This window comes from Dipodomys merriami, unplaced genomic scaffold, assembly GCF_024711535.1.
Source record: "Dipodomys merriami isolate MVZ:Mamm:240054 unplaced genomic scaffold, mDipMer1.0.p SCAF_45, whole genome shotgun sequence".
NCBI classification, from domain to species: domain Eukaryota; kingdom Metazoa; phylum Chordata; class Mammalia; order Rodentia; family Heteromyidae; genus Dipodomys; species Dipodomys merriami.
Window position 1 is genome coordinate 11,430,958 of NW_027206013.1, and position 27,547 is coordinate 11,458,504.

The following is a 27,547-nucleotide window of genomic DNA, read 5'->3' on the forward strand; positions in this document are numbered from 1 at the left end:
TTCCGGACAAAGTTCAAACCTAACCCCTCCTCAGCCACCTTGCTGGAGGGAAGACTATATATAGCCAAATTCCTAGCGTTGAGGTTAGGATCCAGTGTAGTAGAACCATCCCAAGAGATTAACAAATGTGTAAAATGAAAGTCCTGGGATGAAGAAGGAAAAAGAACAAAGCCTTTCCTTTGCCAACAATGACTTTAACATTACTATGGAGAAATATGTCTTTGGCCATTTCAACGATAACTTTTAAATCACTCAACAGTGAGTAGTTACTAAAACATTTCTGCAACTTTTAATATGCTATTTGAGATTGCTGAAAGGATGGCTTAGCTTACAGTCATTTCCACAAATTCCCTCACTGAACCTTTGCTCTCAGAGCACGGGGGCAGGAATTGCCTGGATCCTAGCTATTTTCCTCCTAGGGATAATGACGAATGCATTCATTCCTGCTATTCCACATCCAGGGATTTAGCCTATATGTATTTATACACAAAGATGCTTATTACAGCACTTTTAAAGGATGAGAGTGGTCTATGCATAACAGTATGGAAAGATCTCAAAGCATGTGTGTATATACTTTTTTTTAAATGCCTGTACTGGGTTTAAACACAGATCTAGGTATTTATCGTTAGCTGATTCTCTAGGGGCTGGGAAGTTGGCTCAGTGGTAGACTGCTTGCTTTGCAGGCATGAGGCCCTGGATTTGATTCCTCGGCACCACATAAGCAGAAAATGCTGGAAGTGGCACTGTGGCTCAAGTGGTAGAGCGCTAGCCTTGAGCTGAGGAGCTGAGGGACAGCGCCCAGGTCCGCAATTCAGGCCCCATGACCGACAAAAAAAAAAAATGGTGCTCTACCTCTTGAGCCATAGATCCACTTCTGGTGGGTTTTTTTGTTTTGTGATTAACTAAAGAAGAGTCTCAGATTTTCCTACCTGGGCTGGCTTTGAACCATCATCCTCAGCCTCCTGAGTAGTTTAGGATTACAGGTGTGAGCTACAGGCACCTGGTTTCAAAGATACATTAAGTGGAAGGAAAAGGAAGGCACAGAATCCTAGCTGTTAAAAGTATATGAACATATATAGAAATGTGTTGTTTGTTTCTGCCGGTCCTGTGGCTTGAACTCAAGAGCCTGTGCACTGTCCCTGAGCCTCTTTGTCCTCAAGGCTAGAGCTTAATCACATGAGCCACAGCAGGGCCAGAGCTGTACCAATTGAGCCACAGCACCAATTCTGGATTTTTCTAAGAGTCTCTCAGACTTTCCTGCCCTGGCTGGCTTTGAACCATGATCCTCAGATCTCAGCCTCCTAAATAGCTAGAATTATAGGTATAAGCCACTAGTGTCCAGTTGAGATGTGTTATTTGTGACTGTAAAGAAAGATGTACGCATTAAAATGTTAATCTTTAGGGCTGGGAAGGTGGCTCAGTGGTAGAGCTTGCCTTGCATGCATAAGGCCCTGGGTTCGACTCCTAAGCACCACATAAGCAAAAAGAAAAAAGCCGGAAGTGACGCTGTGGCTCAAATGGTAGAGCGCTAGCCTCGAGCTGAAGAGCTGAGGGACAGTGCCCAGGCCCAGAGTTCAGGCCCCACAACTGGACCCAAAAAACAAAACTAACCCCCCCAAAAAAAAGTGTCTCACAGACTCTCCTGCCCAGGCTGGCTTTGAACCATGATCCTCAGATCTCAGCCTCCTAGTTGTTAGGATTGCAGGCGTGAGCCACTGGCACCCAGAAAGGGTCTTCTTTAGTGTTACAGATTTTGTCATCTGAGAAGCTCAGGCCACTAGCCAGCGCCCAGGCTGAGTTCAGGCCCCACACCGGACCCAAAATAAATAAATAAATAAATAAATAAAATAAAATGTTAATCTTTATTACCTGTGGAGAGAAAAGTATTAGAAGGCGCTAAAGGGGAACTATTCACTTTTGACATTATATTTAACATTATTTCACAAGCAGATGACATTACCTTGACATAAACATATTATCATGGGCTTCTTATATAACTTTTTTATGCAATAGAGGTTTTATTTTTTAATTTATTGTAAAGGTGATGTGCAGAGGGGTTGCAGTTACATAAGTAAGCTGATGAGAACCTTTTTCTTTTCATTGTTACCCCTCCCTAATTTCTTACATCCCCCCCCCCATATATCTTTTTAAAAATAAAATGTCTTAGAGCCAGGAGTCAGTAGCTCATGCCTGTAATCCTAGCTACTCAGGAGCCTGAGATCTGAGGATCACAGTTTGAAGCCAGCCTGGACAGGAAAATTCTGTGGAATTCTTTTTTTTTTTTTTTTTGGTCCGGTCGTGGGGCCTGAACTCTGGGCCTGGGCGCTGTCCCTCAGCTCTTCAGCTCAAGGCTAGCGCTCTACCACTTGAGCCACAGTGCCACTTCCGGCTTTTTTCTTTTTTGCTTATGTGGTGCTGAGGAATCCAACCCAGGGCCTCATGCATGCAAGGCAAGCGCTCTACCACTGAGCCACCTTCCCAGCCCTTCTGTGGAATTCTTATCTCCAGTTAACTGCCCCCAAAAAGTCAAAAGTAGAATTGTGGCTCAAGTGGTACGGTGATAGTCTTGAGCAAAAAAGCTGAGGGGCAGCCCAGGCCCTGAGTTTGATCCCTATAACCAGCACACATGTGAGTGCATGTGCACATGCATGTATACACACACACACACACACACACACACACACACACACACACACACCAAATACCCAGGCCCTGAGTTTGATCCCTATAACCAGCACACATGTGAGTGCATGTGCACATGCATGTGCACACACACATGCATGTGCACACACACATGCATGTGCACACACACACACACACACACACACACACATCTGCCTAGAGGGGTAGAATCTATGCCAAGTAGGCTAACATTTTCTCTAAATAAGCAACTAGTGCTGGAGGTGTTGTCAGCGGTGCCTAGCATGAACCAAAATGCCCCTGGGTTTGATCATCAGCACTGGGGAAAATACTGCCAACTGATACTTGACCACCTTTTTTTCTACAAGAAAGAAACACATTTTGTTAAGTAAACACATTCATATGTTCCTATGAAGGAGTCAAAGCCTGTACTCTGACCGTATTTCCTATGAACTGTAGTTAAAATAGGTTATCATTTAATAAAATAACAGAAAGCTGAAACATGTTTTTGAAGTGGGAGGGAAGAAGGATGAGCAAACACAGTCATTATATTCAATGTGTATTACGTACAACTTGAGCTACCTAACTGTGAGGGTAGGGATGAGATGGGGGAGAACAATGGGGCGACATTGATCAAGATGCACTGTATTCATAACCTGACTTAAGAAATCTCCTTGTACAACTACTTAAAAATAATAAAATGGGCTGGGAAGGTGGCTCAGTGGTAGAGTGCTTGCCTTGCTTGCATTAGGACCTGAGTTCGATTCCTCAGCACCACGTAAGCAGAAAATGCCAGAAGTGACACTCTGGCTCAAGTGGTAGAGCGCTAGCCTTGAGCTGAAGAGCTGAGGGACAGCGCCCAGGCCCAGAGTTCAGGCCCCACGACCAACCAAAACATAAATAAAAAATAAAAATAAAATAGCCAGGCACTATTGGCTCACAAATATAATCTTACTCAGGAGGCTGAGCTCCAAGGATCTCAGTTCAAAGCTAGCCCAGACAGGAAAGGCCATGAGATACTTACCTCTAATTAACCACTAGAAAACAGGAAGTATAGCTGTGTGTCATATTGATAGAGTGCTAGCCTTGAGCAAAAAAAATGTCAGGGACAGTACCCATGCCTCAAGATCAAGCCCCAGAACAACCAAAAAAAAAAAAGTCCTCCTTAGACATCTTCACTCATTTTTTTTGTCTTTTTCAGTTGTGGGGCCTAAACTCTGGGCCTGGGTGCTGTCCCTCAGCTCTTCAGCTAGCGCTCTACCACATGAGCCACAGCACCACTTTTGACTTTTTCTGCTTATGTGGTGCTGAGGAATCAAACCCAGGGCCTTGTGCATGCAAGGCAAGCACTCTAAAACTGAGCCATCTTCCCAGCCCTGACATCTTTTTTTGAAACTTATACATACTAACGCCTCATTCAGGGGAAGAAGGAAAACAGAGAATTACTAGATTAAATAGTACCAGCAAAGTTTATCTGAGCTAGACACTGAAAGCTAAGAGCAGAAGAGCTGGCCTCCCTTTCACCCAGCTCCATGCTCTGGGCCTGCGAGCCACTGCTAGAGGTGTGGCAGTGGCTATTTTCCAGCTTAGTCCCAGAGTACCCAGGCGGTCTGCCTCAAATCAGGCCAGGCAGGTGGGGACCCAGGCTGATGCAGCCAAGATAAGCAAGACATCAGAGGGCTTTTCTTGGCTGAGAAAGGGCAGGGCAGTTTTCCCTTCTGCCGCCTCCCCAAAGACGGCATATATCAAATCAGCAAGTCATGGCTGGACAGCAGGCACACCTTGTGGTCTGAGACTGAGAGCTAGTAATTTCACTAGTACCAAGTCACTTCACTCCTTGGCTGAGGGCTATTTTTAAAAAGCACTAATGTATTATTTATATCCAACCTGTTTCCAAAAAAAAAAAAAAGGTTTTTTAGCATATTCCAAGCTCATACAGTATAGTAAGTAAAAATTCATATAGCCTTACAGAAGACAGTGTTTTCAAATTTTTAAATGCATGAGGTTTTGAGCCTGTAATTTCTTAACACACAAAGAGACAGGTATGAACATGTTCTCTGGAGTAGTTAGTAGTGGCAAAAAAAAATGAGTACTCTTGGCTAGGTGTGGTATAGACCTGTAATAGACCTGTAATCCCAACTACTCAGGGGGAAGAGATAGGATGATCAAAGTTTAAGGCCCAACTAGCCTGGGCATAAATTAATGAGACCCTGTCCCCCAGTACAAGCTGGGCTAGTGTCAGGAGGTAGGATGCAAGACCAGGTAAAATCATGAGACCCTTTCTGAAAAACAAATTAAAAGCGAAAGGACTGGGGGTATGGCTCAAGTGGTAAAGCAGTGTCTAGCAAATGTTTAGTTGAATTCAATCCCAACACTACCAAATGAGTACTTTTTTTTTTTTTTTGCTGGTCGTGAGGCCTGAACTCTGGACCTGGGTGCTGTCCCTCAGCTCTTTAGCTCAAGGCTAGCGCTCTACCACTTGAGCCACAGCACCACTTCCAGCTATTTCTGCTTATGTGATGCTGAGGAATCAAACCCAGGGCCTCATACATGCAAGGCAAGCAAAGAGTACTCTCTTAATTACCAGAGGATTGATTAGTAAAATAAACTACAATCTAACTATAAAATACTGTGCAACCCTTCAAATTAAAGAAAGTCTTGCCAGGAGCTGGTGGCTCAGGCCTATAATCCTAGCTACTCAGGAAGCTGAGATCTGAGGATCACAGTTCAAAGTCAGCTCTGGGAAGTGGCGCTGTAGCTCAAGTGGTAGAGCATTAGTCTTGAGCTGAAAAGCTGAGGGAAAGCGCTCAGGCCCAGAGTTTAAGCCCCACAACTGACAAAAACAAACAAAGCCAGCTCTGGCAAGAAAGGCCATGAGCTTCTAACTCCAATGAACCACCAGAAAACGTGAAGTGGCACTACAGCTCAAAGTGGTAGATCACTAGCCTTGAGCAGAAGAGCTCAGGGACAGTGCCCAGACCCCGAGTTCCAGTCTTATCACCCCTACCCTCCCCCCCAAAAAAAGTCTCCCTGGGTACTGGTAGCTTATCCTAGCTACTCAGGAGGCTGAGCTCTGAGGATGGAGGTTCGAAGCTGGCCTGGACATAAAAGTCCCCATGAGACCTTATCTCCAATTAACCACTGAAAAAACCAGAGGTGGAGCTGTGGCTCAATTGATAGAGCACTAGCCTTAAGCACAAAGAGGCTCAGGGAAAGCACCCAGGCCCCGAGTTCAAGCCGCACAACTGACAAAAAATAAAAAATGTCATGGTATGAACAATACAGGGTCAGGGATGGGTTCCAGTTCTTGCTCTGCTACTTACCAGCTATGTAACTTTGAGTAGGTTGTTGGAAAGAGATGCAAAACAAGAACACTATGCGCATGGTAAACATCCAGTGCATGGCCACCATGGCAGGTCTTTCTCAAGGACCTCTCTGCAAACAAGTCTAGGCAAGAGAAGCCATGGAGCTGGGGGAAGAGGCTAGGGCTGAAAAAGAACACTCAAATCAGAGCTGAGAGGAAAGGAGTTGAGAGCCCAGGCCTGGAGAAGGCAGCATACAGACTCAAGGGTAGGCAATGAGGAGGTCCAGGATGGCAACTCTGAGCCAAAAAAGCAACCTTTTACTAATGCTAAGGAACAAACAAAACTAAGAGTCTTGGGCTCGCCAGTTCCAGGACCTCCATGCTCCACACCCTCCTGCCTGACCCCTCACCACTGCTCCAACTAGAAGCTTTCCAGTAAGTGTTGGAAAATACATCTCTCTTCCTCTATGGGGGATGGGGGATGGTGTTAAGTATGGAGAAAGGTCTGACACACTGGCTCCAGCCAACCGGGAGCCTGATTTCCTTAGTAAGATTAAGATCTGGACCCACAGAGTGGTCCAACCCAACCCCGGCACTTGGCCCAGAACCTTCTGTCAGACAATTTCCCTCCCTGAAACTCCCTAGAGCAGACCTTCTTTAGGTCTCTTCCCCATTTGGCAGCTCGTGCAATGATACTTGAAATAGTAACAGCTAAGTCTGAATTAGTGAAGTACTGTAGCTAAGGGTGGGCTCAACCTAAAAAAGAGGTTTTGTGGGCCTGGTGGCGTTCTGGGACCCTGCAGACAGACACCATCAACACTGGTCTCATTCTTGGAGCTAAGCACTTGAATTCTGCCCTTCAAGGTCTCAGAAAGGCAGGCTAGCCCTCCCTTCCCCGCCCTCCCTCCCCCCCAGCTTACAGCCTCCTCCTCCAATACCAGCAGCTCCATTCTTTTTTTTTTTTTGGTTGTGGGGCTTTAACTCTGGGCCTGGGCGCTGTCCCTGAGCCTTTCAGCTCAAGCTAGCAGGCTACCACTTGAGCCACAGCTCTACTTCTGGTTTTCTGGTGGTTCATTGGAGATAACTTTTCTGCCAGGGCTGGCTTTGAACCATGATCCTCAGATCTCAGCCTCCTGAATAGCTAGGTTATAGGCATGAGCCTCCAGCACCCGGCTAACAGCTCCATTCTTACTTGCAGAGATATGGCAGGCAGGTCCTAGAGCCATGTCTCATAGCAACCTGAGGAAACAGAAGGCAATGGATAATAACCAAGAACAAGAGTCCTGGTTTAGCTGGGCGCTGGTGGCTCACACCTGTAATTCCAGCTACTCAGGATGCTGAGAGCTGAAAATCATGGTTCAAAGCCAGCCCAGGCAGGAAAGTCTGTGAGACTCGCATCTCCAATTAACCACTAGAAAACCAGAAGTGGAGCTGTGGCTCAAAGTGTTAGAACACTAGCCTTGAGCAAAAGAGCTCAGGAACAGTACCCAGGCCCCGGAGTTCAAGCCCCACCACTGACCAAAAAAAAAAAAAAAGTCCTGGTTTAAAATCCAAGCTCTGTAAGGCCTTACTTAGGCAAGTCACCATCTCTTAAGGTAATAACACTAACCGGGTGTAGATTAGGAACAGCATCTATAAAGCACTTGGTTGGGGCTGGGAAGGTGGCTCAGTGGTAGAGTGCTTGCCTTGTATGCATGAGGCCCTGGGTTCCATTCCTCAGCACCACATAAGCAGAAAAAGCCAGAAGTGGTGCTATGGCTCAAGTGGTAGAGCGCTAGCCTTGAGCTGAAGAGCTGAGTGACGGCACCCAGGCCCAGAGTTCAGGCCCCATGACCAGCAAAAATAAATAAATAAATAAAGCACTTGGCTTTGTGCCCAGCCCATTTCAAAGGTTCACTGAGGATACCTAGAATTCTTTTTACAGCCTTAGAAAGAGCATGATCTTTAATGGCAAATAGACCAGGGTTAAAACCTTGGCTTGACCACTTATTGACAGGCCTAGGGAAAATTCCTGAACTGTTTTTGAGCTTCCTGTTCCCCAGCAGTAAAACACAGCTGATAAAATTTCAGGACAAAGATCCTTTCTGCATTCTGCCCTTCACACTGCAAACTCAACACTGACAATACATCTGAAAAGGGAAAAATCTCCAAGTCTATTGTGGAGGGTATGTGGACAGTAAAGGGAGGCTGGGGCTGCTGGGCCTGGGGAGGAAGACAGTAAGCACTTTGGTACTCCACTGAAAAGTAGAAACAAAGCCAGGCACTGGTAGCTCACGCCTGTAATCCTAGCTACTCAGGAAGGCTGAGATCTGAGGATCGCAGTTCAAGGCCAGCCCAGGCAGGAAAGGCCTCGAGACTCATCTCCAATTAACTACCACCAGAAAACTGGAAGTAGAGCTGTGGCTCAAATGGTAGAGTGCTAGCCTTGAGCTGAAGAGCCAAGGAACAGCGCCCAGGCCCAGAGTTGAAGTCCCACAACCCACAAAACAACAACAACCACAACAACAAAATTCCCTTAGCCAAACACCCTAGAGCAAGAGCATGCAACAAACCAAATGGATAACAGCTCCCAGAGAACTCAAATAATCAATCAACACCCCCACTACCCCCCACTTCCCATCATCACATTATCTCAAGAGTGCAAATTCAATCCCAACGCAGAGTGTCACTGCAAATTGTTTATTAAAACACAAAGCAATGGACAGTGAAAAACATCCTGATTTTTTTTTTTTTTTTTTACTTTTTTGGTGGGAGTGGGGTTGGGCGTGGAAGGGGTCAGGATAGATGGAGACAGCCCATTCCACCCCTACTGCTTCCCTGGCCAGCCAGGTTCAAAGCCCCTCAAGTACATCTCGCTGTGCTGCTGTAAGTGCAGGCTGTGGCTGCAGACAGGCTCGGTTTGGCCTCTGCAGGGAGATGATGGGAAACGAGAGCAGGAGCTACAAGGGCTACTAAGAACTTGACACTTTTTCTCCAATACTTGGTACCACACAGAGCAGGATAGGCCCAATTTGTGAGAATGGGGTTCACTTTCCTGACCAGCCAGGTGGGGGGCAAACATGGTTGGAGAGGCTGCCCTGGGCTCAACACAGGCAGCAGGCCCGAGCCTGGGGGAACTCCTTGGAAAGGGAAGGTGGCGTTCATTAATTCCAAGAAGGAACTAATTAATCCAGGGTCAAATTTCTTTTCATTCCCTGGATCATGACACAGCAGGGAAGAGAGGAGTTCAGAATGTCTCTTTCCTGGTTTTGCCATGAGAGTCTCTCTCCCTGCCAATTCTCCCCTCCCACCTGGCACCTCAGCTCTCCTTTCCCGACAGTTGTCCCTTGAAAGGACGGAAAGCACACTTCAGTTTGTTGTTGTTTTTCCTTGTACTGAAATAAAGCACTGAAGCTCAAAATAGAGGTGAGGATGGAGTTCTGCTTTTTCCCGGTGCGATGTGCTCCTATCGCACGAGACTGCCTGGATGCGCGTGGTGCCAAGGCCCCCTCTGCCAACTCCAACAGGCACTACTGTTTTCCTGGCTGCCAGCACAATCCTGGCTTCTTGTTTTTATCCTCCTGAGAGGAACCCGTCCCAAGAGATTCATCCTGCTCTTTTCCTGCCAACCCAGCCACTCTCCCAATCATCTGCCCTTCCCGAAATGATGTGGCCATCCAAAGCAACCAAGAAAAGGCAGCTGGAGGACAAACCAGATCAGCAGCAAGCCATACACATGTGCAAAGAAACCGTCTCTCCCTGGGCAGCTGACCTGTTCAGAGACAGGCTGGTTTAACACCATGAGGAAAACTAGCCCTCTTGCCCCAGCAGATGTCCAAATACAGAAAGAGTCCGAGTTCAAACACAAAGGGAGAATTGCTCTGATTCTTCTGAAGCAGCTTGAACAGTTAAGGCTTCTTTGCAATTTTCTTGGAGCTCTTCAATCCCCGATTATATCTTTCACTAGAAGAGAGACCTATTTCTTCTGAGATCGCTAAGCAGATCCTGGGTGGTTCTGGTTTGGTGTGCTCACTCTCATTTAGCCTTACAAACCCAGTCTTCCTCCTTGGGGGGGCCATGGCAGGAGGCAAGGCACACCTCCCCCAGCTCTGTCTTTTTAAAAAACAGGAGCATCTATCTACTGATCTCCTACGTGGGGGTGGGGGGTGTGTGTCAGTGATGTATGTTGCCACTTGATGCCATTTAGGCTCCTCAAGGCAAGAAGACACTTGAGTTATGTCAAGGTAGGCCAGCAAAGAAAGGAGGAGGGATAGGGAAGCGGTCCCACGGCAGGGACTATAGACCCCTGCCCAGACCTGAATCTACAGGGAATGCCTACCCTGGCTCAGGCAGGAGAGGAAAAGGCACTGTGCTGACCGGGGTAGGTCCTTCCCCAATCCTTAGGGAGGGTAGAGAACCTGATTCTCTCTTGGGCTTTTCAAGGTGAGACAATTTCTAGGGAAAAGGGATCTAAGTGCTAGGAAAAGGACAACACTGCTGCTGCTAGCTTAAGTTCTTGGCTGAGATGCTAGAAGCCAGGGGGGAAGCCTGCCCAGATAAGACAAAAAAAGAGAAATTCCTTAAAACAGAAGCTTCTCCAGAAAGATAAAGAAGTCAAACCACACTTCTAAAACTGGGACAAACAGGCACAGAAAGAGGGGGCTAAGCTTAACTCAAACTTTACCCCATTGCTTTGAAGCTTGTGTGACTTCTAATCTAACCCTCAGATCTCCTGGTCAGAGGGAACAAGAAAACAAGATCACAGCCCCAAACAACACTACAGGTGGGAGCCAGTCCTCCTGGGAGTCTGCCACCACTGGAACTTGAGGGTTCTCTTTTATCAAGTCACCAGAACTCAGGGCCTTAACTGAGCAGCAGGAGTTGAGGCTCTCCAGGCAAATGGTGGTTTAGAGAACACGGATCCCACAAATCGTTTCTTGGCACAATTTTTCAGTTAGCATGAGTAAGACCTAGGAGTCCAAATAGAGACCATTGATTCCTAGCCCAAACCAGACCAGATTACCGATTCTCAGCCCATTTCAAGAAGATGTTTTTCCTTGGTCATCCCAGAAATTTCATCAATGCTACACAACTGGCGAAAAGTTTCACCTGTCTGCCTGCGCTTGTCTCTGGAGGCCCTAACAAACCTGGGATGGGCGAGCACTAGTACCTCACACCTGTAATCCTACCTACTGAGATCTGCAGACTGGGGTTCAAAGCCAGTCTGGGCAGGAAAGTCCATGAGACTCATCTCCAATTAACCACCAAAAAGGTGGGAGTGGAGCTGTGGCTCAAGTGGTAGAGCATTATTAGCCAGCCTAGAGTCCAGGCCCGGAGTTAAGCCCCCAAAAAAGGAGAGGGGACACACACACAAAACAAAACCTAGGACAGAATATAGATCCTGTAGAAGAGAGCCTGGACCTCACTCAACAACCTGACTGGCACCAGTCACACCTCCAGGCTCAGGCAGACCCCACCCCAAAGCCTCTCAACCCTTGCACTAGCTCAAAATACAGGGAGGGCAATGAACAGTGCAAAAAGCAAAAGATGAACAGCGTAATTTAAGACACATAATACAAAAATAAAAATAAAGCGTGCCCTGTCCCACCCTTTTAACCGGAACTTCACGTACCTATAGTCATAACTTCATGTACCTATAGTCATCTTGAAGGGGGGCGGGAGCTTTCAAGTTCAGCTCTAGGCAGCCATGTTGACTGGGTGGGTGTGGCCTCCACTCCAGGAGAGTCTACGCCAGCCCCGACACACTTCTTCCGGTTTCCTCACTTTCCCTTTAAGTGTTTGTTAGCCATAGACAGATGTTCCGTCCTTTCTGACACAACCAGAGAGGAACACACTCATCCCTACCCCAGGGGAAAGGGGTGGGCTTGGAAACAGAGGCAGAAAAAGCTGCCTGCCTTACAGTACCATTAGGAAATGGCCCCAGGAGTCTGGGTTTCCTTCTGAGACTCTGAGTCACCGAAGGGATGGGTTGGGGTGAGGAGGCAAGACCCCTCGGTTCCTCAGAGACCCAAGCAAACTAACAAACAAGGCAAATGGAGGTGGCTAGTCCTCCTTCATCTTGTCTAATCTGCTGACAGTGGCCCACAGCTTTGGGAGTTGTGATAGAATTGGAACCAAACCACAATCAGAATCCCAATGAGTCAGGACATTCCCCCTTGCCCCAGGCAAGGGGTCCCCAAGACCAAGGCTATATATATAGTACCTCATCATTAGAAGCAAAAAGGGGGTGGGGGGCTTAAGAGTGCTCTTCTGGTGGCGACCTCAGGCCATAGTCAGCCAGCTGCCCAGTCAGTACCCTAGGATTGAGGTCCAAGTCCCAAGAAAATAAAGGGCTACAATTCTCAAACAATGAAATAATGCTGGCCTGGAGTAATCATTAAGAGCCAGTCAGGAGGACAAAAAGCTACCTGCTTTGTCACACAAGGAACAATATGAATATAGAGAGCTCTCAAAAAAAAAGGATACAGTAAGACAAACTCAAAGTAACACATTCTGGAAAAAAAAAAATGGGCTTGGCCTGAGACTGTATACAGCTCCAGCCACCCTGAAACTAATCCTGCGACCTCTCATTCCCCACTGGCCCCAAATTCTTACTAGCTTGACTGGGTTCTTCCTTACTGTTGCCCTAACTGGGAAACAGATAAAGGTGACCAGAAAGAAAGGAGACAGGGAAATTTCATTTCCAACTGAAATGTTTCAAGAAACACACTTAGATGCTAAGGTGAGCTTCAGAGCTGTCAGGACGGTGGCTGACTGGGAATCTTTCAGCCCATCACACCAGGATCGCTGACTGCTGCTTGGATAAGGAGATGAAATGAGAGAAGGGGATACTTACTAGTGAGACCAATGAGAAACCTCACGGGGCTGGTGTAGCCAGTCTAGTTCCTTGGGAGCAAACTCTAAGCATATAGTAAAACTGGTTAAAGTGTGACACAGAAGATCTGGGGACAAATGAACATCAGACACTACACATTCTGAACTATGGTCTGTCACTGAATAGGGCTCAAGTCTCTGAGGTTGCTCTTAAGTTATGCTAACATAAGCCTTTTCTAATCCAAAGACCAGAAGAGACTTTTTTAAGGTCAAGTGTTCTGTTGCTGCCGGCTGGAAAGCATTCCTGTCCCTGGCAGCAAGACCCTACAAAGGGGCCAGTAAAGACCTGCTGGGTCAGGTTCTCTTGGCTGTTGGCTCAGAGATCCAGGGAGGGAGGTACCAACAAGGTAAGGGAATAGAGGAGAAGACATTCAAGCAGAAGAGAGCCCCAATCCCATCTCCTTTCCTTCTTGGCAATAACTTAGTGGGATGATTCAGAGGGAGAAGACATTCCAAATGAGCCAGATTAAGACGGGAAAAAAAAAAAAAAACTGAAAAGAAATCAAGCCCCCAATAGGCACTGAAAATAAAATGATTTGTTGTAGTGACAAGTCAGAGGCAATTTGAGGACCCGATGTAAACTAATTGTCTTGGATACCAGACAATCCTCTAACTGGCACATCAGGGAAATAAGCCATAACAAAGCTCAGATGCTGGATTAATCACTGGATTAATCCAGATCAGCTTTCCAGTAAGGAAACATTTACTTTTTTTTTCTTCTTCCTTTTTTGGATCTCCTCCTTTTTTTTTTTTTTTTTTTTTTTGGCTTTACATCTTTCTTTCTTTCAATCCTAGGACACCTCAATACTTATCTGGGCATAACTTCAGAACATACCCAACTCTCAGTGCTGGTCTTCTCAGGAAATAAGACAACATGTCCCTGTGTTAATTTCTAACCTAAAAAAGGGAACCATGACTGCTCAGAGTTCAGAGTCCTTTCTGCTAGGTATACAAAGAGGATCCTGGAAGAGGAAGGATCCATTTTCCCTAAGTACCCCAGAAAGGAAAATGACAGCCAGGTGCCAGCTACGAAGAGAGGACTAAGACTGAAGCGGGTCTGGAACTAGGTGGTAGGTGGGAGCTGCCCTCCACTCACTCTGCCTCTTTTTTGTCTCCTTTAATTACCGTGTGGAGAGGTCTGGGTTTTGTTTGCTTCTCGGGGAGTTTCCTTATTATGTTGTTATCACTATGAAAAATACAGAAACCCAAACGAACATGTTTGGTCTCTTTCCCACTCCCCTCCACCCTGTCAGGATGGTCATTTGTTCTCACAACCGGCAGAGGCAGAAGAGGGTTGGAATGAAGACTCCAAAGGCCACCAGGATGGGAAACATGAGGCTGCTGTTGTCCGAGGCATAGGGGTTGGGTGTGCGGGGGCCTGACTGCACCCGGTTCTTATTGGTCTGTCTTTTAAGATTAGACCCTTCATCATATTCTTCTTCTTCCTCCTCCTCTTCTTTCTTCTCCAATCCTGGATGGGGCTGTAGCTTTGGTACATCTAACACAAAAAAGAAAGCTTATTAAACAAGGCCTACAACATTTAAGTGAGACCATTAAGAGCAACCAACAACTCACACCAAAATCCAGTGACCCAACAATCCACAACAGAATCCAGAGACCCAATCAGGATCCACAACAGAATCCAGTGACCCAATCAGACTCTACAGAAAGGAGCAACAGTAGAGCACTGGGAACACTAGTCTTCTTCAGATTTAACTAAAGCAACAGAGAGAAAGCCCTCTCTTCCCTGTCCCAATTCTTCAGAGTCCTAAGAAGTCCAGATCTGGACAGGAATAATGACCTGACACCCACAACTTAACTTTTCAAATCCCTCCTTTTCCCTACCACAATCCCACATTCCCTTTTGATTCAGAGACTGAAGAACTGATCTACAGAGTTCTGGGCTCTCAGCCCACACTAACCCTCTGTCCCTCTCTTCTTCATCAGGGACTTGAGCTGTGTTGGTGAAAGGTATCATCTTCCTAGGGTGATAACAGTATTTGGGGTCATCAATATAAAAGGCTGATAATCTATGTATGCCAGACAAGGTGAGAAAAGATAGGGTTGGGGAGAAGTCACTAAGACACAAACTTTCCTGGCAAAAATCAGCCTAGGAAACTGGCAGCCAGGAAGATCTAAACCCTGGGCAAGAGATACATCCTAAGGCTCAAGCTCAAAGAGATAAATAAATGAACTGTCCCAGTGTCCTTCAGCAATACTGGAATCTTTCAGACTACCAAAACTTGAAGGATTCTCCCAGGTTCCCCCTTTTCCTCCTAAGAAATAGATGCAAAATTTCAAGCAATTCTAAATAACTAAAAAGGTCAGACACTCCAATAGGAACTATTATCAATTGATAATGTAATTTTTTCTTTCTGGTCCACTGACTTGAACTCAGGGCCTGGGCACTGTCCCTGAACCTCTTTATGCTCAAGGCTAGTACTCTACCATGGCTTTGAATAGTTTACTGAGTGAATCTCATAGACATTCCTGTCCTTGCTGGCTTCAAACTGCCATGTTCAGATCTCAGCCTCTTGAATAGCTAGGATTACAGGCTTGAGCCGCCATTGCCCAAGGACAATGTAATTTTTGTTTTGGTTTTTTTTTTTTGGCCGGTCATGGGGCTTGAACTCTGGGCCTGGGCGTTGTCCCTCAGCTCTTCAACTCAAGGCTAGGGCTCTACCATTTGAGCTACAGCACCACTTCCGGCTTTTTCTGCTTATGTGGTGCTGAGGAATTGAACTCAGGGCCTCATGCATGCAAGGCAAGCACTTTACCACTGAGCCACCTTCCCAGCCTGGATAATGTAATTTTATTGAAATAAAATTCCTCACAGCCGGGTGCCGGTGGCTCACGCCTGTAATCCTAGCTACTCAGGAGGCTGGTATCTGAGGATCGTAGTTCAAAGCCAGCCCCGGCAGGAAAGTCTATGAGACTCTTATATCAAATAAACAACCAGAAAACCGGAAGTGGAGCTGTGGCTCGAGTGGTAGAGCGCTAACCTCGAGCTGAAGAGCTGAGGGACAGTGCCCAGGCCCAGAGTTCAAGCCCTTCGACCGACAAAAAAAAAAAAAAAAAAAAAAAAAAATTCCCCACAGGGAAGTTAAAGGAATTTATCCAAGACCAAATAGCTGATTAGATGCTGCTAGCAAGATACAAACACAGGCTGGACAAAGGGGCTCAAATCTATAATTCTAGCCTCTTGAGAGGCAGAGATAGGGGATCATTTAAAGGTTGGCCAGGGCATAAAAGCTTCTAAGATGCCATGTCTTGGCATGGTATGTCTGTTATCTCAACCAAATGAGGGAGAATGATGAACGGGCTGGTATTGATCAAAATGCATAACATGACATATGGAACTGTAACCTCTTTGTATAACTACTTAATAATAAAAATTTTTTTAAACAAAAAGGCCAGGCACTGGTGGCTCTAACCTTTAATCTTAGCTACTCAGGAGGCTGAGATCTGAGGATCACAGTTCAAAGCCAGCTAGGACAGGAAAGTCCATGAGACTCTTATCTCCAATTAACCAAAGAACTGGTGGAAGTGGAGCTGTGGCTCAAAGTGGTAGTACTAGCCTTGAGAGAAAGAGCTCAGGGAGTGCACCCAGGCCAAGTTCAAGTCCCACAACCCACCAAAAAAAAAAAACAAAAAACCTAGGCAATGTGTATATATATGATATATAAAGTGACTAATATATACAGTATGTAGAACACGTTGTATATGTAACACATATGTATGAAATATAGAAATATTACTTCAAAGTTTATGGCTAGTACCATCAGATACTTCATCCTCATCCATCTAACTCTGAATTCCCCACTATTTGACTCTAACTTTAAGTATTGCAAAAATAATGATCAACAAAGTTATCTCCCAAGTCCTTCCTCACCGTATCCATCAGTCCAAGTCAAAAGGCAGCAGGTAGAAAGCGTAACTTACCATCTACCGTCCCAGCCATGATGTAGAGTGCACAGACTTTGGGGTTGTCATAGTATCCCTAAGGAATGGGAAACTTGTCAGTCCTATGAGGTAGCAAACATCTTCCCCCACCCACTCTTCTGAGCTATCCCTAAGCTATGAGGCAGAATAGCAGTGTTACCTTGACAAACTCAATGTGGAGCTTCCCTGTGAAAGTGGATACTTCTCCCTGGACGCTCAGCTTCCCCTTTTTGATGCTCATAGGGATGATTTCATCATGGGCCGTGCTGTGCCCCACTCGATCAAAGATATCCAAGTCTTTCACCACAACATGGCCATTTAATCGTACATCAAACACCTTCCAGGATTAAAAAAGGAGGCAATGTCAAGAAAAACATCAGCTTCACACCCCCTCAAGGATTGGATGTCACGTACCTGCCCTTAAAAATACTTTAAGAAATGATGGCTCTGGACATTATCCAGCATGGCTAGAGTCCTTTACCTTTGCCAAATAAAAACCATGTTGCTTCTGTGCCAAGCTCAGCATGGAAAGGAAGAAATTTAGGGGAAAAGAGTAAGGCTATATGAAGATGCTGCTAGCTGGGCACTGGTGGCTCATGCCTGTAATCCCAGCTCCTCAAGAAGCTGAGAACTGAAGATTGAGGTTTGAACCCAACCTGGGCAGGAAAGTCCATGAGATCTCATAGCCAATTAAACACCAAAAAAGCTGAAAGTGGACCTGTGGCTCAAGTGATACAACATTAGCCTTGAACACAATAGCTCAAGAATGGAAATGGTACTGTGGCTTAAAGTGGTAGAGTGCTAGCTTTGAGCAAAAGAGCTCAGGGACAGTGCCCATGCCCTAAATTGAAGAGTTCAAGCCCCAGAACCAGCACAAAAGAAAGAAAAGAAAAGAAAAAAGCAAGGCACTGGTGGCTTACACCTGTAATCTTAGCTATTCAGGAGGCTGCGATCTGAGGATTGCAGTTCAAAGCCAGCCCAGGCAGAAAAGTCCATGAAACCCTTATCTCCAATTAGCCACCAGAAAACTGGAAGTGGCACTGTGGCTCAAGTGGTAGAGCAACTGCCTTGAGCTGAAGACCTGACGGACAGCGCCCAGTCCCAGAGTTGAAGCTCCACACTGACAAGAAAAGAAAGAAAGAAAGAAAGAAAGAAAGAAAGAAAGAAAGAAAGAAAGAAAGAAAGAAAGAAAGAAAGAAAGAAAGAAAGGAAGGAAGGAAGGAAGGAAGAAAGGAAGGGGAAGGAATGGAGGAAAGGAGGGAGGAGAGGGAGAGAGGGAGGGAAGGAGGGAGGGAAAGGAAAGAAAGGGAAAAGGAAAAAGAAAAAAAAAAGATGCTGTTAAAAACCCAAGGAAGGGAAGAAAGCAGGAGGGCCTTCACACGATCAACTAGTCACCATGAACTAGGATTCTGGGTTGCTTTTTGTTACTAACCCCAGGGCAGGTATAGTCACACCAGCATCTCTGGATGCTAGAAGGCATCCAGCTTTTCCTCTGGCCCCATGGCAGAGGACTGTCCAGGAGTAGCAATGGCCAACTGGTTACGGAGGGGCCTGATCATGCCTTACCTTCTGCTGGGACTGTGCAAAGTAGACCTCAGCAAATTTCAACACCAGCACATAGTCTCCCTCCTCCTTAATGGGCACTTCATAGCCAAAAGTCTCCTCGTTGTACCGCTCTGTTTGATACAGGATCTGGTCCTCGGGATTGGAACGTAGAATTGGCAGCTTCATGCCATAGTCTGAGGCTAGGGACAAAAAGAGAAAGTACATCAGAGGCAAGACATGAAAGAAGAGAGACCCCAGAACTGCTAGAAGCAATTCCAGGGCAATGCTAACCAATAACCCTCCCAGTGGAAGGGGCCACCCCCGCTGCACCTGGCTCCAAAGAGGCTAACACAAGGGCAAGAATCAGAAAGCTATTACCATGGAAGAGTAACATGAAAGAGAAGAGTAACATGAAAGAAACTACAACACTAATCACTCCAACAGCCTTGTATAACCTATACACTGAACTTTGTGGAAGGCCATTCACATGACTTTGCCAGCTGTCTGGAGGATAGGAAGAGAAAAACTCTTAACTCATTATGTGAATACAAATCTATATGGTGGATGCTTGGTTTCCTGAAAGGGGGCGCTTCGGAGAAGCCTCCTGCAGTCAAGGGAGACAGCTGGGAACACTAATTTAGGTGGTGTTGTTTTTTTCTTTGTCAGGAAAGCTCAGAGTCTAAATCAAAAAGGATGTCTCACTAGGAAAGTCATTTTTCATTGTCTTTACTACAAAGATTGCAACTATACTTGTTTTTTTTTTTCCCAAAATTTTCATTCAAATAAGTTCCAAGGCTGACAAAGAAGCTCATAAAAAGAAGGGTACTGCTCTCCAATTTCCTGCCTGCCTCACCTACTCTGCTGAACATTTTTCCTCAGTTCAAAAGACTGAAGAAAAGAGTTCTATTGTAGCTCCAGTGCCTGAGACATAGTAGTCATTTGATGTAGCCTACTGAATAAACTTCATAGGAGACAAAGCCAAGCCTTGTTCTCAACACCAGGCACCAAAGATGCCTAAATCCACAAGGCCCTGGGGGGTCATGCCAGTAATCCTAGCTACTCAGGAGGCTGAGATCTGAGGACTGCAGTGAAAAGCTAGCCTGGGCAGGAAAATCCATGAGACACTTATCTCCAATTAGCTTTTTGATGAGATGTGCCTTAGTGGTAGAGTGTCAATCTTAAGTGAAAAAGCTAAGGGACAATGTCCAGGCTGAGTTCAAGCCCTAGTACCAGCACATATACACAAAAAAAGATGGCTAAATCCCAGGGAGCCGCCTTCCATTTCACAAACTGAACAAGAGTAGGTTATAGACATGAACACTGGTAGATCACGCCTGTAATCCTAACTACTCAGAAGGCTGAGATCTGAGGATTGCGGTTCAAAGCCAGTCCAGGCAGGAAAGTATGAGAGACATTTATCTCCAATTAACCACTAGAAAATTGGAAATGGAGCTATGGTTCAAAGTGGTAGAGTGCTCATCTTGAGCAAAAAAAGCTCAGGGACAGTGTCCGTTCCTGAGTTCAAATCCCATGACCAAAAAAAAAGAAAAAAGAAGGGTATATACATATTCTTCTTCGCACATAATAAAGTAGGGCCTTTCCACAACTACATCATTTTCTAGCTCCAAAAGATACTTCTGCTTTCTCTCTCAGAGCACAGCCTGACTCTTCCAGTGTTATACTCATCTACCTTCTAACCTCCCGAGGGAACTGTAGGGTAGTCTCTCCTCCAGCATGGACTGGAGACTTCAAGATGGCCTTCTACTCTCACATAGTGACCCTGGTGACATTTGGCACCTCGATCCTTGAGGAGATGCTTAAGAGTAGTCACAGCAAGAGCTATATCCTCTGAATCACCAAATTTTCAAGGGAGAGGACATAACAAATCAACTGAAAGACTCAGTGGTTGAGGTCAAGCCCTCAAAAAAATAAACATGACTGTTAACAGTTCCTGTAAGTGACATTCACCAGGAGATCAGATGGGCTGATGAGACAATAGGACAGGAAACCCACTGCATTTTTATCATCATACTGTTGTCCTCAGACTGTTTTCTTCTGACATCTCCTCAAGAAATCAAAGAAGGGTCATGCTGCAGAGGATGTACGGCTAACACCCCAGCTTTTTCCCAGGCTCAAAAACCTCTGGAACATAAACCTCTGACACATAAAAGATTGCTAGTTCTCTTCCAACTGGGCTCAAAGAGTTTCCTTCAGGCTGGGGTGGCTCAATGGTAGAGTGCTTGCCTTGCATCCATGAGGCCCTGGGCTCAACTCCTCAGCACCACATAAGCAGAAAAAGCCAGAAGTGGCACTGTGGCTCAAGTGGTAGAACGCTAGCCTTGAGCTGAAGAGCTGAGGGACAGCGCTCAGGCCCAGAGTTCAGGCCTCATGACCGACAAAAAAAAAAAAAAAGTTTTCTTCTTCCAATCTTTACAAACTTGGAACATTAAGTAGATTTGACTTATAGATACCCAGAAAATTTGTACACATGTGAACCGATCTTTTTTTTTTCTTCCATCCTTGTCAAACTGAAAAAGAAACTGACAGCAATATAATCTGTGGCTGTCTTGGTTCCACAGCTGAGAAGTCAGTCCTATGAACCAAAATTGCTCACCAAAGGGCTGGGAAGGTGGCTCAGTGGTAGAGTGCGTGCCTCCCATGCATGAGGCCCTGGGTTCAATTTCTTAGCACCACATAAAGAGAAAAAGCCAGAAGTGGCACTGTGGCTCAAGTGGTAGAGCACTAGCCTTGAGCTGAAGAGCTCAGGGACAGCGCCCAGGCCTAGAGTTCAAGCCCCAGTACCAAGGGGAAAAACTGCTTAATAATTGTGGGCTCAGCTTTAAATATCTTCCTTTTAAAGCGTAAGAACCCATCCTAAGAGATCTGCCACACGCAAAGTTGCATTTGTGTTTTTATTTAGGATCTCAAATCCCAAGAGATGCTGCAGCAAAAAGCAAATTTTTTCCTTCCCTCCTTGGCCTTTATGGATTCACAGCAGCTGTGAATCTACAAAGATACAATGAAGCGTACAGTCAGCATACTGCTGAAGTTGGCACAATATAGCCCAGACAGTTAACCAAAAAAGGAGGCCAAAGGCCCTACATTGCATCTGCTGCTGCTCAGCTGTAGACAATAGAGAGACTGGGCTCCTTGGAAAATTCAGCCCCAATTTCAGATTAAGACAGGTCTGGATTTGAATCTTGGCTATGTACTATGCACACAGCAAACACTAAATAAATGCTTTCATTCTGGGGAGCTTAGAAAATGGACTTAAAAAGGAAATAAAAGGAGCCAGTCAATGGTGGCTCACGCCTGTAATCCTAACCACACAGGAGGCTGAGATCAGAGAATCACAGTTCAAAGCCAGCCCAGATAGGAAAGTCTGTGAGACTCTTATCTCCAATAAACAATTCAGAAAACCGGAAGCGGCGCTGTGGCTTAAATGGTAGAGCTTTGGCCTTCAACTGAAGAGCTGAGGGACATCACCCAGGCCCAGAGTTCAAGCCCCATGACTGACAATAAATAAGTAAATAAAGTAATAAATTGGGAAACTACAGCTGGGAAGCCCACGAGTAGGAAAGCTAGAATAAGCGGGAACCTATCAGCATGAAACCACCACCATAAAGCTTCACCGTGGCTAAGGGTCACCATTGGGTCTCCTCACGACATACTTCTGAGTCACTTTTTCTCAAGGGAGGCTAGTTCCTAAAGAACTATCCTAAAAGGGCAGGAACTATGACCTAAATTGACTACTTGTGAACTTCCAGTACTTGGCTGAGGGTCCACAGATGAACTGTGACAGAATAAGGGGAGAATTATGAGGCAATAGGCAAATCAGAGGCTACAGTGACTGCTCTATCTTATCGTGCAAGCTCTTATCTCCTCAGGGTCAAAAGGAAGAAAGCCTAGGAAAAGAATCTTTTTTCTTTTTGTCAGGCATAGGGCTTAAATTCAGGGCCTGGGTACTGTCATTCATTGAGCTTTTCCCCTCAAGTCTAGTGCCACAGTACCACTTCCAGTTTCCTGGTGGTTAATTGGAGATGAGTCTCACAAGCTGGTGCCAGTGGCTCACGCCTGTAATCCTAGCTATTCAGGAGGCTGAGATCTGAGGATCTTGGTTCAAAGCCAACCCAGGCACGAGTCTGTAAGATTCTTATCTCTTAACTATCAGAAAACTGGAAGTGGAGCTGTGACTCAAAATGTTAGAAAGCTAGCTTTGAGCAAAAGAGCTCAGGGACAGTGCCCAGGCTGAGTTCAGGCCCCATTACTAGCCACAAAAAAAAAAAAAGTGTCTCACAGACTCTCCTGCCCAGGCTGGCTTTGAACCATGATCCTCAGATCTCAGCCTCCTAGTAGTTAGGATTGCAGGCGTGAGCCACTGGCACCCAGAAAGGGTCTTCTTTAGTGTTACAGATTTTGTTATCTGAGAAGCTCAGGCCACTAGCCAGCATTTTTCTCCTCTGGAGCCATGTTCTGCCCTATTTTTAATTCCAGTAAAAGGTCATCAAGACAAAAAAAAAAAAAAGAGAGAGAGAAGAAAAGAAAAAGAAAGAAAAAAAAGTAACACTTTATCCTATACTAGAATTGAGGTTTTTTGTTTGTTTGTTTTTTGTTGGCAGTGGGGCTTGAACTCTGGGCCTGGGCGCTATCCCTCAGCTCTTCAGCTCAAGGCAAGCGCTCTACCACATGAGACACAGCACCACTTCTGGTTTTCTGAGTGGTTTTTTTGGAGATAAGAGTTTCACAAGCCAGGCTGAGCCAGGCGACAGTGGCTCACACCTGTAATCCTAGTTACTCAGGAGGCTTCGTTCTGAGGATCATGGTTCCAAGCCAGCCCTGGCAAGGAAAATCCGTAAGACTCTTATCTCCAACAAACCACTAGAAAACCGGAAGTGGAACTGTGGCTCAAAAGGTAAAACACTGGCCTTGAGCTGAGAGACAGCGCCCAGGCCCAGAGTTCAAGCCCCATGACTGACCTAAAAAAAAAAGAGTCTTACAGACTTTCCTTCCCATACCCGGGCTGGAGTTCTTTTTAGAGTCATATCAGAGATTTCTAAAGCCAGAGTAGTAGTAGGGTGTGGGGGGGGGGGGGAGAGAGGGGGGTTGAAAAGGCTCCGGTAAAGCTAGTGTGTGTGTGTGTGCGCGCGCGCGCGTGCACACGTGTGTGTGTATATGTAGTATTGGAAAGGCTCTGATAAAGCTAGGGTGTGTGTGTGTGTATGGTATTGGAAAGGCTCTGGTAAAGCTGGGGTGTGTGTGTGTGTGTGCGCATGTGAGCATGCGCTGGAGCTTGAACTCAGGACCTGAAAGCTGTCTCTCAGCTTGTTCTCTAAAAGCTAATGCCTTACCACTTTGAGCTATACCTTCGCTTCTGCTCTTTTGCTGATTAATTGGGTAAGCATTGGATTTGTCTGCTCAGCTGGCTTCAAACTATGAACCTCACACTCAGCCTCCTCAGTACTAGGGAGTACAGGTGTGAGCTACCTTTGCCTGAATATAAAGCAAGTTCCTTAAGGTCATACAACTCCAGCAGATATGCTTCCGTGCAGAGGAAAGGAAGTAAGCCTTTCCCTAAACTCAAGCCAAGATCTGTGCCCTTAAGCCAAAAAGCAAGCAGGTCTTTTCCTAGTCAGAGTCAAAAGGAACCAGCCAGAATAACTACATTCAGAGAATCTGTAACACACAGTCTGCCAAAACCCTGGTGAGCACTGCTGAAACACTTTCTATAGTGGTCCTTCCATCTGTTGAATCAAGGTATGCAGATTAAAAACTCCTTTTCCAGCCAGGCACCAATGGCTCATGCCTGTAATCCTAGCTACTAAGGAGGCTGAGAACTGAGGATCGCAGTTCAAAGCCAGCCCAGGCAGGAAAGTCTGAGACTTTTATCTACAATAAACCACCAGAAAACTAGAAGTGGCACTGTAGTTCAAGTGGTAGAGTGCCAGGGACAGCGCCCAGGCCCAGAGTTCAAGCCCTGACAAAAAAAAACAAACAAAAGAAACTTCTTTTCCAAGCCATAAGCACTAGCCATTCTCAAGGCAGAGATGATAAGCAATAAATATTGTGAAAGAATAAACTACCAGGTGCCCTGCCTGGGCTGCTCAACTCCAAGAATACAACACTACAAAAGACTATAAAGATTATCAACTCCAAGAATACAACACTACAAAAGACTATAAAGATTATCAAAAGGCCAAACCCTTATCTGGACTAACTTGGCAACAAATACCTGAATTATTCAACATACGAAGAACTTTCCACAGAATCACAAGCATGCGGGCAAAGAAATGTAGCAGACAGCTCCTCCTGCAATTAGTGTAAATAGCTGCGGGAGCATAAGGCAAAAGGGTCTCCAAATACCTGGCACACCCTTATCCAAACAGGGCCAAAAAAGGAATGGAGGTATGAGCAGCTGTACTTCCTGGACCCGACTGACTCCTAAGCACAGAAGACACCAGAGAGCTGACTCCTGCCTGGAAACTTAAAGCACATTTCAGCCTCAGACCTAATGCCAGCAAAATGCTACTCTCAGGAACCTGCTAAGTGCAACGTTGCAACAAGGCCAGTCCAAACTTCAGCTGACAACCCACCCCCTCTTCTCCCACAGAGTAGAGCCAGGGACCCTCCACTTATACAATGCCCCAAAGGCTAGTATCCAAAACAGGTCTCCAATACACATGAGCTCTAACTAGGGCTCATGTAATTTTACCTGCTTCAATAAACTCCTCCCAAGGAACAGCAACTATGAGCCAATAACCCAAGGACAGAGAGCCTGGCTGACTGCTGACCAGGCCAAAACAACAAAATCACCAGCACCAGCAAAATTAAAACTGGAATTTCTGAATACAGGCAGTACCTGGAACTAAACTCTTGTGGTCTTTGTGAGCTTTATCCTCCACACAAGGGAACCTAATAGAACAATGTAACCCAGTGGAAATCAGTTATCTGCTTTAAGTGAAACAAGCCATCTGCCCCTAACCACAGTTATCTCAAGAGTCAAAGTCCACAAACTGTCTCTAGTTTCTTCAAGGGCTCCTTCCTCCATGTCCAGGAGGAGGAAGGATCCAGGATAGATAGTAGTAATGTCCAATTATAACATCTAGTTAGGGCCCAACATGGTGGTACAAGCCTGTAATCTCAGCAGGCTGAAACAGGAGGATTACAAATTCAAGGCCATTCTGGGCTACATAGCAAGACACCTTCTCAAAAAAAAAAAAAAAAGAAATGCCAGCTCTATAAAATTTGGGTTTGGCTGCTACACAACTAGAACCCTGGCTTAACTGAACCTTGGCTACTGAACCCTACATGCCAAGGCTAACCAACTTCCAAGACAAACATAGCTTCAGAAAGCAGCTTTGGGTCCCAAGACTTCACATGCATAAAGCAGACTTCACATGCATAAAGCAATAAACTCCTGATACCTAAAACTTTCAGGCAACTGCAAAGAACTTGGATAACACTAAGTTAAACTTTTTGTAAAGTCAAGAGCCAAAATCTAAGCATTGTGGAAAGAGAGTGGCCCTTTGCCAATTTGGCAGCCTCTAAACCCAGCATACAACATAAATCTCCTTCCAACACATGAAGCAAAGGAACTTCCTTCTAAACCTGTTTTCCAATCCTACTTATAGAAGAAACAAAGAATCTAGAGTAGATCTCTCCAAAGAGGTATCTGGGGGTGATCTACATCTAATGAACCCCTGTTACAGAAACCCAGGTAGGAGCAAAGGGAAACAGACCAAAGCCTTATCGATCAGGGTTGGGCTGGGGACCAGGAATCTGCCTTTTTAACCACCTGCTCTAGCAATTCTTATGCCATCTTTCCGAACTGTGTAGCTCTGTAAACAGCACTGTTGCCCAACCAGTTAAGTCACAATCACTTTGTTGTTCAAGTGGATCATACCTTTTGGGCCCGACCACCTGGGGAAGACAGTAGCATTTTGAAGTTCAGATCTAACACTGGTTGACCCAGTTGACACAATGCCACCACCACTCACCTATGCAGGATGGCTTTAACATAACCACCCTCTGGGTGACTTTTACTTTTTTAAAAATAAGCATACAGATCCCTCACTCCAAACGAGGGCGGGGTGGGGGTGGGATGGGGAGGCAGCCACAACCAAACTTTCCTGGCCCATCCCCTTCGAAAGATTCCTCGCTATTCTGGCTAAGAATCAAGTCCCGTTCCTACACTAGGAGCAAGGAAAGCAACCGATTTGTGGGTGGGTATGAATCGATCAGGGACCGTCGCGATAAAAGAGGGCACCCTGTGAAGCCTGAAAAGGTTGTAAAGCTGGGGAGGGGGCAAAAGGCCGCCCTCGTTATTACTTTCCCTGCTGGGGGGGAGGGGGGAGCAGGGAGGATGAAGGGTGTGAGACCATGCAGGGTTAAGGATCCCAATATAACTCCTCTCGCCAACTCTCTGCCTCGACGGCCCTTGGTAGCTTCGAACCAACGCTAGGCCCCGGGCTGTGACCAGATCCTCCGAGCAAACTGCATGCAGTGGGAAACTTCGCTGCAGAGCCCATGGGCCCCCGGAGTGGAGAAAGGGGGCTCGGGGCCTGCAGCTAGCGGCCTGCTGCACCCAGCACGGCCAGGCCCCGGATCCCACGGCTCGGCCGAGGGGCTCTCACCTCGGCCCACCCGGCCTTCCAAGGGGTCCTTGCGGAAGTGGATCCCGTGCACGTCCACATGCGCCTCGCCGCCCGCGTTGACCGCCCAAATGACGCTATCGGGCAACCCTGCCCCGGCGGCGCCCGCCACGCCGAGCCCCGGCTCCCAGATCACCGGCGGCAGCAGCAGCAGCGGCAGCAGCAGGCGCAGGAGCGCCACGGCGGCTCCTTCAACTGCCCGGGGCCCCAGCATGGCGGCCACCACTGCGAGGGCAGCCCCCCGCCGACCCTCGTCCTCGGCCAGCCGCCAGGCCGCCCCGGACTCAGTAAAACAGCGCCACTGGCTGCTGTGCCTCAGCCGCCGGGGACATGTCGCTCTCGGGCCTCCTTCTCCTCCTCCTCAGCCACGGGTGCCGCCTCCCACCTCAGGAACAACCTACCCCGTCGCCCAGCCCCCCAGCTAGGACACTGCAGCCAACCAGCGCCCAGCCCTCATTAATTACCCACCACCCCGCCGGGAACTGTGCGCTCATTGGCTATAGGTCTCCGAAAGGGGTGTGTCCACTGCCAGGCTCTGGACCAATCACCGAGCTCAAAATGGAGCGCGCGCAGAGGGAGGGAGTTCGGTTGAAGC

General features: G+C 46.5%; 1 protein-coding gene across 2 annotated transcripts; it reads right to left on the reverse strand.

The window, feature by feature from the left end:
• Positions 1-8,607: 8,607 nt before the first annotated feature.
• Positions 8,608-27,343, reverse strand: LOC138808458 (malectin). 2 transcript variants are annotated; one of them, XM_069994712.1, is made up of 5 exons: positions 26,935-27,337; positions 18,326-18,504; positions 16,920-17,096; positions 16,760-16,817; positions 8,608-14,315 (listed from the first exon to the last, which is right to left on the reverse strand). In XM_069994712.1, exons 1-5 carry the CDS (start codon positions 27,164-27,166, stop codon positions 14,086-14,088), a joined length of 876 nt encoding a protein of 291 aa, XP_069850813.1. In that variant the 5' UTR covers positions 27,167-27,337; the 3' UTR covers positions 8,608-14,085. The 2 variants fall into 2 exon arrangements, with proteins under 2 accessions (XP_069850813.1, XP_069850814.1); XM_069994713.1 differs by lacking the exons at positions 16,760-16,817; positions 16,920-17,096 and having other exon boundaries at positions 26,935-27,343.
• Positions 27,344-27,547: the final 204 nt, after the last annotated feature.

Bases quoted from the DNA above. Each gene is read 5' to 3' on its own strand.
- LOC138808458 (XM_069994712.1), bottom strand. From the start codon at position 27,166: ATGCTGGGGCCCCGGGCAGTTGAAGGAGCCGCCGTGGCGCTCCTGCGC. The intron at 17,097-18,325 runs GTAAGGCATGAT...TAATCCTGGAAG, and splicing joins TTGCACAGTCCCAGCAGAAG to GTGTTTGATGTACGATTAAA. The intron at 16,818-16,919 runs GTAACACTGCTA...CCCATTCCTTAG, and splicing joins TCCACATTGAGTTTGTCAAG to GGATACTATGACAACCCCAA.